The 9,704-nt window shown below is 42.0% G+C and overlaps 1 protein-coding gene across 1 annotated transcript in view; it reads right to left on the minus strand.

Annotated features, from left to right (window-relative positions):
* LOC127001834 (uncharacterized) overlaps positions 1-9,158 on the minus strand; it is a 22,258-nt gene extending 13,100 nt beyond the window's left edge. Inside the window, exon 1 of the mRNA XM_050867029.1 lies at positions 9,063-9,158. Within this exon, the coding sequence (XP_050722986.1) occupies positions 9,063-9,154 (92 nt within the window). The 5' untranslated portion in view covers positions 9,155-9,158. The remainder of the gene's footprint in view (positions 1-9,062) is intronic.
* Between the last annotated feature and the right edge of the window lie 546 nt (positions 9,159-9,704).

The following is a 9,704-nucleotide window of genomic DNA, read 5'->3' on the forward strand; positions in this document are numbered from 1 at the left end:
CAACAAATTTATCAGTAATAATACTCTTCCAGTCATGGGCCACAGAATGCTAAGTGACTCCGCAGCAACTTTACCAATGGAACAACTGTTATGTTCATGCGCCACACAATTCTAAGCAAATGCTGAATATGCTAAGAAACTATGCAGCAAATTTATCAATAGAAAAACCCTTAAATGCATGAGCCTGACAATGCTAAGTAACTGTAGATGCTGTACTAATGGAACAACTCTTATGTTCATGCGCCACGCAACGCTAAGTCTGCTCTCCTAATGTACCGAGGAGCAAAGAGCGGCGCGCGGCGAGCCCCTCAAAGCCAGCCTCCACCGAGGGGCCTCAGCGACGGGACGAACACGAGCCCTGCCACTTTACGTCTAACTAAGCTGATCAGGAACGCACGCACACAAGCACACACTTAGGCACTCACAAAAGCATGCAAGGGGTAGAAACACGAACGAACGGAAATAAGAAGGCACGGACGGATGTATAGACAGACAAAAGCATAGAAGCACGGACGGAATGACATGAATACAAAGAAACACGAACGGATGAACGCACGAAAATACGAACGAATACACACGGAAGGACGGAGGCATGAAAACACGGACAAGCGGACAGTCACTAATATATTCGGAAGCACTAACGAACTAACCAACTAACAAAACACGGACACATATACGGACATACACAGAACCACGCACACACGAACGAATAGACGGATGTAAGCACGGACGAACAGACACACGGACGAACAGACACACGGCACCTCAGTAAAATATCATCCACGAACACAACGGGAGAGAAAAAAAGAACGAAAAACGAATCAAATATTTACGCGCGAAGTAATGAGCTTAGGGCGAAAGCCGCTCGCCTGCATGTCTGCCTAACTGCCTGTCTGCCTGTCTGCCTGCCTGCCTGTTTACCTGACTACCTACCTTCCTGACAACCTGTTTACCTGACTACCTACATTCCTGACTACCTGTTTACCTGACTACCTACCTTCCTGACTACCTGTTTACCTGACTACCTACATTCCTGACAACCTGTTTACCTGACTACCTACCTTCCTGACTACCTGTTTACCTGACTACCTACCTGCCTGACTACCTGTTCGCCTGCCTGCCTGCCTGCCTGCCTGTTTGTTTATCTGTATGTGTGTCTCTCCGTGTGTTTGATTTTTCGTCGGATTGTCTGCCTGTCTGTGTCTCTTTATATGTCTGTATGTTTATATGTTTGTCTATGTACGTCTGTGTGTCTATATGGATATCTGTCTGTCTGTTTATATATGTGTTTGTCTGTATCTATCTTCGTATTCTTACGTCTATCTACCTGTAATGCTGGGATCACACATCTGCGATTTCGCTCTGCGACGGTTGGCGATTTTGAAAATGCACGAAATCGTGGGAGCATCGCCAGTGTCTCTGCGAGTTTGCCTCTGTTTCAACTCACAGCAACATGGCGAGGGAGGGTCGCTCGCACACGAGGGCGACAGGCGAGGGGACGTCGAGGTGAAACGTGCGTGAATGCACGCGACTGTACGCAGAAGAGCCCAGTTTTGAAAATAAAACCCGTTGCGACGGATCGCGATGAACGCAGGGCCTGGCGACTATGTGCGACCGCCCCTCGTCTAGCCGCTCGACGACGCTCGACGTCGCACGCATGGTCGAGAAAACGTCGAGGGCGCTTCGCTGTCGACCCATAATAGGCGGGCAATATCGCGCTCTCTCTACCATCCATCCCCCACACACAACACATTATATATATATATATATATATATATATATATATATATATATATAGAGATAGATAGATAGATAGATATATAGATATATATATATATATATATATACACACACACACACACACACACACACACACACACACACACACACACACATACACACACACACACATTAACCAGAAATTAATCTTGGCACCCTGCATATCCCGACGCTCTAACGCTAAGGTTATTATTTCGGCTGATCAACCTTATAGGTTTTCAATATGGTAAAATAATCCCCATCTGGCAACGCCAGTTCCTTGTGTCGATTCAGATTTGATAGTCGGTAGGTAACGACCACCCAGTGCTTCAAGTAAGTAGTAGCCTGTGCTACTCTCCCTTGCTGTCGCTGATATTGCTTTATTGTTTCTTGCTTCTAATTTAGCAGTTCTTAAACTGGGGGTCGTGATCTCCTGGGAACAAGGTAAGTTGTTTTGAGGAATATTGGATTTTATTCGTATGGTGTAAGGTTTTCTGCATGTTATACCGTATCTACAACTTCTGTAATAAATTGAAAGTGGAAAGAGTTTTACAGTCTGTAATAACTTGCTAACAGGCTAATGAAGTAGTCAAGAGAAATACATTATAATTTTACTGTACTCTAGCTAATAATTTTACTGTGTACACAAGCTTATAATTTTGCATTTTGTCAAACCAGGTTATTATTTTGCATTTACGAATTTTCTTTTATTTTGTATTCATGAACACTAAACTATTATTTAGCAGTTAAAAATACTATTCTATTATTTTGTATTCATGAATACTAGGCTATTATTTAGCAGTTAGGAATACTATTCTATTATTTTGCGTTTATGAACACTAGGGTATTATTTTGTATTTAGGAATACTATTCTATTATTTTCCATTCATGAATACTAAGCTATTATTTAGCAATTAGGAATAATATGCTATTATTATAAATTCATGAGTATTAGGCTATTATTTTGCAGGCGGGCAGGGTAGCGGCGTGTGGCAAGACGAGTGGTACGGTTTTTCACATCGTCCCGCTCGCTCGCTGCCATTTCCCTTTTCGAAGCAGCGTCGCTGCCATACGCACGATGCACAGTCTCTCGCATATACGCGCGCATACACCGTGACCCCTTGCATTTGACGAGGGTATGCGAGCGCATACTGCGATGGTCTCTCGCCTAACCGTGCGAATAAACGTGCGATTTGGCCCATATCGCAGACTTCTGCGAACTTTTTTAACATTTCAAAATGTTCGCGCGATGGGCCGGCACCCGCAAGTCGTGCGAACTTTACCGCGCGACTATTGCGACTAATCGCAGGGACGTCGCTACGATGTCGAGCGTATATACCAATTTCGGAAATTTTCAGAATCGCCAACCGTCGCAGAGCGAAATCGCGGATGTGTGATTCCAGCATTAGTGTGTCTTTGGCTGTTCGTGCGGCTGTCTTTCAGTCTCACAAAGATATATATATATATATATATATATATATATATATATATATATATATATATATATATATATATGTAGATAGATAGATAGATAGATAGATAGATAGATAGATAGATAGATAGATAGATAGATAGATAGATAGATAGATAGATAGATAGATACAGAGAGAGAGAGAGAGAGAGAGAGAGAGAGAGAGAGAGAGAGAGAGAGAGAGAGAGAGAGAGAGAGAGAGATGTCAGCAGGTAATGAACTCTTGGTCGCAATTACCGTAGACTTTTCAGAGGTTGGTGGTTATGTATAATTTATTATTATTATTATTATTATTATTATTATTATTATTATTATTATTATTATTATTATTATTATTATTACTATTATTTCAATTATTATCATCATTATCATTATTGATAATATTATTATGACTTGTGGTGGTGGCAGTGGTGGTGGTGTTGGGGGTGGTTATAGAAGTAGTAGTAGTAGGAGTAATAGAAGTAGTAGTAGTAGGAGTAATATAAGTAGTAGTAGTAGTAGTAGTAGTAGTAGTAATAGTAGTAGAAGTAGAAGTAATAGCAGTTGAAGTATTAGTTAGTAGTAGTAGTAGCAGTAGTAGCAATACTAGAAATAATAATAATATATTAAAATATGCCTATAAGTTTTGCTTTAAAAGGAAGAGAGAACGAAGAAATAAATCTTTAGTTCCAGGAAACTTGTTTTCAGCTTTGGGCAACCGTAAACAGTTTGTAGGAAAGCCTGTTAATGATGTTGAAATAAGGGAGAGAGAGAGAGAGAGAGAGAGAGAGAGAGAGAGAGAGAGAGAGAGAGAGAGAGAGAGAGAGAGAGAGAGAGAGAGAGAGAGAGAGAGAGAGAGAGAGAGAGAGAGAGAGAGAGAGAGTGTGTGTGTGTGTGTGTGTGTGTGAGTGTGTGTGTATGCATGTGAGTGAGTGTGTGTATGTGTGTGTGTGTGTGTGTGTGTGTGTGTGTGTGTGTGTGTGTGTGTGTGTGTGTGTGTGTGTGTGTGTGTGTGTGTGTGTGTGTGAGAGAGAGAGAGAGAGTGAGGGGGGTGAGGAGTGCATGTGTGTGTGAGTGTGACTGTGTGCGTGTGTGTGTGTGTGTGTGTGTGGTGTGTGTGTGTGTGTGTGTGTGTGTGTGTGTAGGTAGGCGGCTAGGTTGGTTATCAGGTGGGGGGGAGGCGTGGGAAGTCAATTTAAAGGTGGATCAACACATCCCGCGCATGACTAAAGCAGATGAAAGGCTGAGGCTCTGTTGCCTACAGCCCAGCCGTCTACACACTATTATTCTTTTTTTCCTTTTTTTCCACACTATCCCAAAAGGCACGACGTCCATTGAACCTGTCCCCGCTCTTGAAAATGTTCCCTATTTGACGTTTTACTAACGTCTCAGGTTTCACTAGTCCCTTTATTTTAAAATCGTTACCAACTTTTCTTTTTGTTTGAGTTTGAGTTTATATGAACTGCCTCTATTTTGTTTCCTTTGTGTACAACTTATATTAACAAGATATATGCAAGATGGCGCCACTATAAACACTCGCCTGCGCCAGAACGGGCTGGGCCGACCATCAGGCCCCACCCAAGAAGCCACGTTCTTTTTTTCCCCCTTTGCTACGTCATCACTCCTTTCTCGTACACTCAACCACTACCAGCTTATATAAAAAAAAACTTGGTTCGTTGGTTAATTTTAAATGGAATTCTTTCAACACGCTTGTCGATAAATTTTGCATCTAGAGTTATCTTTTTTTCATTATTATTATTATTATTATTATTATTATTATTATTATTATTATTATTATTATTATTATTATTATTATTATTATTATTATTATTATTATTATTATTATTATTAGTAGTAGTAGTAGTAGTAGTAGTAGTAACTGTAGTAGTAGTAGTAATGGCCCTCCCTTTCGGCATCGCCATTATCGGAGCCTGCACTGTCTCCTTTATTCTTCCTCCCCACACGACGCACCACAACACAAATGCAAAACCAAAACAAGACTCGCGAATTTTCTCTGCATATTGGTATTGGTTATTGTATTTCTCCGGAACGAGCAAAAGTGTGAGTGTGTGTGTGTGTGTGTGTGTGTGTGTGTGTGTGTGGCTATGTAGAATGTCGTGTGACTGTCTGTATTGAGTTGCTTTTCTCTGTCTGTCTTTGTGGCTGTTTGGATCCTCAGCTGAACAATCATTATTTCTCCGTCTGACTGATCAATAGATTTTTTTTTTCCTTTTGTGTGTTTGTTTAGAGACTCGACTAACACCACCACCATCATCATCACCTCGCTCATTACCTCCACCACCACCACCACCACCGCTCCATCGCTCTATGCCATCACCACTTCAATCCTCATTACCACCACTACCACCATCATCACCCTCACCCTTTTTTTCACCACCAATTTAGACATAACCAGTACCACCACCACCACCACCACCACACCCAACACTACCACCATCACCACCACCATCAACGCAACAACCACCACCACCACCACCACTACCATGCCCAACAAGAGCACCATCACCTCCGCCATCACCAACAATAACACCAAATGACAACAGTAACAAAACGAGCAATAACAACGTGATATATGACTAAAAACCGGCCACAGAGAAAATTAATTAGTTCATAGACGAAGAATAGTTATCATTAACCTCGAGGAAAAGAATAAAGAGGAGGAGGAGGAGGAGGAGGAGGAGTAGGAGCGAAGAGGAGGAGGAGGAGGAGGAAAATATATGAAGAGCGGAGAAGGCGGAAGAGAATGAGAATGAGGAGGAGGAGGAAAGGAAGAAGAGAATCAAGAGTAAGAGGTGATGCTCAGAGGAGGAGAAACGAGAGCAGTGAAGAGATGTACTAGAAGGAGAAGGAGGAGATGGCTATGAAATTAGAGAAGGAGAAGAAGGAGGAGGAGGGAGAGGGAGGTAGATATTAAAAGGGGAGAGGAAAAAATAGGATAGACGCCCGCCTTTCAAGTGGTTTATAATGAGACAGAGATACAGTAGCCGTAGGACACCACCTCCAGCCCCCCTTACCTCGCCTCCCATCCTTCCCCCTCTCCTCCTTAATATAAAGGATCCCGTGACCCAATTCCTTTAACCCTTGGCAATACATTTTGAGAGAGAGAGAGAGAGAGAGAGAGAGAGAGAGACTTGGGATGTACTGCCTGAAGGAGGGAGAATGGGGGGAGAGAGAGAGAGAGAGAGAGAGAGAGAGAGAGAGAGAGAGAGAGAGAGAGAGAGAGAGAGAGAGAGAGAGAGAGAGAGAGAGAGAGAGAGAGAGAGAGAGAGAGAGAGAGAGAGAGAGAGAAGGGGGTGGGAAGGAAAATAAGAAAGCTACACAAAGATAGATTGATTTAGGGCAAGGGTTAAGAGAATACTGAGGGTTGTCTAGAAGAAAAAAGAAAAAAAGAGTTGAGCAGAAAAGGCAGATGAAAAAGATTAGAGAAAAGAAACAAAAGAGAGGATGGAGAGGGAGGACAAAGGGACACGAAAGATTGATTGATTAAGGGAAAGGGTTGAGGGGACATTGCTAGCGGTACAGAATTAAAAAGAAATGGATAAAAAAAGAGAGAACTGAGCCGAGGAGGGAGGTGGAGGAAGAAAAATAAAGTGAATAAAAATGAAAAAGGGAGAAGAGGGAAAAACATAAGCACACGAGAGACATAAATGGGCTAAGGGAATATTGAAACAGTACGGAAAAAGAAAATAGAAAAAGAAAAGTGCTTAGTCTTAGAGAGAGATGGAGGAAGAGGAATAAGAGGGATATAACGTGAAAAGGAGGCTTAGTGAATCGTTTTGATGAGGTAAGGTAAGATAGAGAGAAGATGAGAAAAAGAGGGAAGAGGAGGAGGTAGAATGGAAGGTGCTTGGAGAGGAGTGGAGATGTTTCGGAAAGAGTATAGGCGAAGTAAAGAAGATGGAACCAAAGGAGGAGGAGGAGGAGGAGGAAATATACAATGGATGGGAATATTTCTTGAAGATATTTATTTGTTTCCTCTTTGTACTTGGTATTTTTCAGACACTCTCTCTCTCTCTCTCTCTCTCTCTCTCTCTCGCTCTCTCTCTCTCTCGGCAAATGAGAGATAAAGAAAGAGGAAGATATAGACGGAGAATTCTCAAATGGTGGTCTCCTTTACACTTCCCGCCCAGCTATCTCTTCAATACCGAGATGAGTGTTTGCCCTGCACCGGTAATGCACCGGAGAGGAGCCCAGATAAAAGAGAATCGAAACCTTTAGCGAAGCAACTAAGGGGGGGAAAAAGTGACTCAAACGATATCGCCAAAACACACACGGAGGAGGAGGAGGAGGGGAGTGGAGGAAACCAGAGTAAAGAGAAGGAAAGAAGTACGGGAAATAAGGAAGAACCGGAGGAAGTAAAAAACATTAGATAAAGGAAAGAGGCACATATAGTAGGAGGAGAAAGGGAGTGGAGGAAATCAGAGTAAAGAGAAGGAGAGGAAGCAAGGAAAAACCGAGAGGAATGAAAAGAAAATGGGAAGTGGAAAGAGGACAGAGGTGATGGAGATTTAAAGGAGGATAAAGTGTATGAAGAAAGAGGTTAAGACTAAGTTGAGGAGGCAGTAAAGATGGACGAGAAAAGAAGAGATACGTTACGATGAGCTTGAGAGAGAGAGAGAGAGAGAGAGAGAGAGAGAGAGAGAGAGAGAGAGAGAGAGAGAGAGAGAGAGAGAGAGAACATAAAAAAGCAAGAAAATATTACGCCGAAAAAAAAGGAGAAAAAGGGACAAGAAAGTAAAAGTTGAGGAACCCCCAAGAGAGGATCGTCTTAGGATTAGGAAGGAATGGCGTGACGAGGAGGAGGAGGAGGAGAAGGAGGAGAGAGAGAGAGAGAGTAGAAAACGAAGGAGGATAACGACAATACGTAGAAAGAGGAGAAGAAGAATGAGGAGGCAGAGGAAACTAAGAAGAAAATCAAGAATAAAAGATGGTGCTCAGTTTTATTTTGTTTTTTTTCAGGGGCGTGATCGAGAAGAACCAGGAAGCGAAAAGAGGCTTGAATGGACGAAGGAAAGGAGAGTAAGGTAAGAGAAGGGGAGAGGAGGCCACAGGGTAATGGGGACGAGAGGAAAGGGCTGTTCTAAAGGCAAGGAAAGAAGGGCGGGAGAGGAAGTGTTAGGAAGAGAAAGAAAGTGCATGGTAATGCTTAATGAAGGTAAAGTTGGGGCAATACGACATAGGTGCGCGTGGCCTCGGTGCTCCTCTCCGTTGGTGTCGAAAGCGAGGAGAAGGAGAGGGAATGGAAAGGAAGGAGTGATGTTGAATTGGTGATAAATGAGGGAAACAGAAAGAATGAAGGAAAGAAAAAAAGAAAGAGAAAAAAAAAAGACGAAGAATGACAAAGAAAGGAAGAAAAAAAAAGAGAATCAAGACACCAAGTAAGAAGTATTTGGGAAATGAGGAAAATAGCCTTAATTAAGAAAGTAGAAAATGGATGTGACAGGGAGAGAGTTGGAATGCAAATAAGGGGGTAGTGTTGACCCATCTGTGAGTGGAAGGCTTGATGGAGGAGGGAATGGAGGAGAGTGAGAAGAAGAATGGGAACGTTACTCATTTCCTTACTTTCTTGTTCACTTATTTACTTCTTTCCTTCCTTTCATGCTTATTTCCTTACTTTTTTTCCTTACTTTTTTAATTACCTTGCTTACTCAGCCTTTTTACCTCCTCAAACACGTACCAGTTTACTAATTCGCACTCTCTTACTCACCTTTTCACTCACTTTTCTTCTCTCACTCACTCTCTCTCTCTCTCACTCTCTCTCACTCTCTCTCTCTCTCTCTCTCTCTCTCTCTCTCTCTCTCTCTCTCTCTCTCTCTCTCTCTCTCTCTTTTACCTTGAGTGCAAACAGAGCTTGTCGAGGGCGGGAGCGTGAGGGAAGGGGTGGGCGTAGTGGAAACCCTCGCTGTGGGAGTTGTCTGACCACATGGCGACTCTGCAGGGAGGAAGAAAGGCGTTACGAGGAAGAACATTAAAACATAACACTGCACCACACACAAGGAGGCTCAGAAGGGAGGAGAGTGTTGCGAGGGAGAAAAAAAGGCATTATGGTGGAGAGTATGGAAATAGAACGCGTCACAGCCAGCAGACAATGCACGCGACGGGAGGGAAAGAGTATTTGGACGAGGGCGGAAAAGATTCTTACTGCCTGAAAGGAAAATTTATTACAGAACGAAACAAAGGAAGCATTAGGCAATTTTACTTTGGCGGCGACCCTAAAATACTCAGATATACGACTTCGCGAATCTCAGGCATATAGAAACATAAGACAAACAAAACTTTACTCATGAAATATATGTAAAAGGCTATATATTATTATTTTGATCCATAACTATAAGCCCATAATACAAATTCATTATTACAATGATTGTTATAATTATTATTATTATTATTATTATTATTATTATTATTATTATTATTATTATTATTATTATTATTATTATTATTATTATTATTATTATTATTATTATTATTATTA

Source organism: Eriocheir sinensis, chromosome 21 (genome assembly GCF_024679095.1).
Source record: "Eriocheir sinensis breed Jianghai 21 chromosome 21, ASM2467909v1, whole genome shotgun sequence".
NCBI lineage: Eukaryota > Metazoa > Arthropoda > Malacostraca > Decapoda > Varunidae > Eriocheir > Eriocheir sinensis.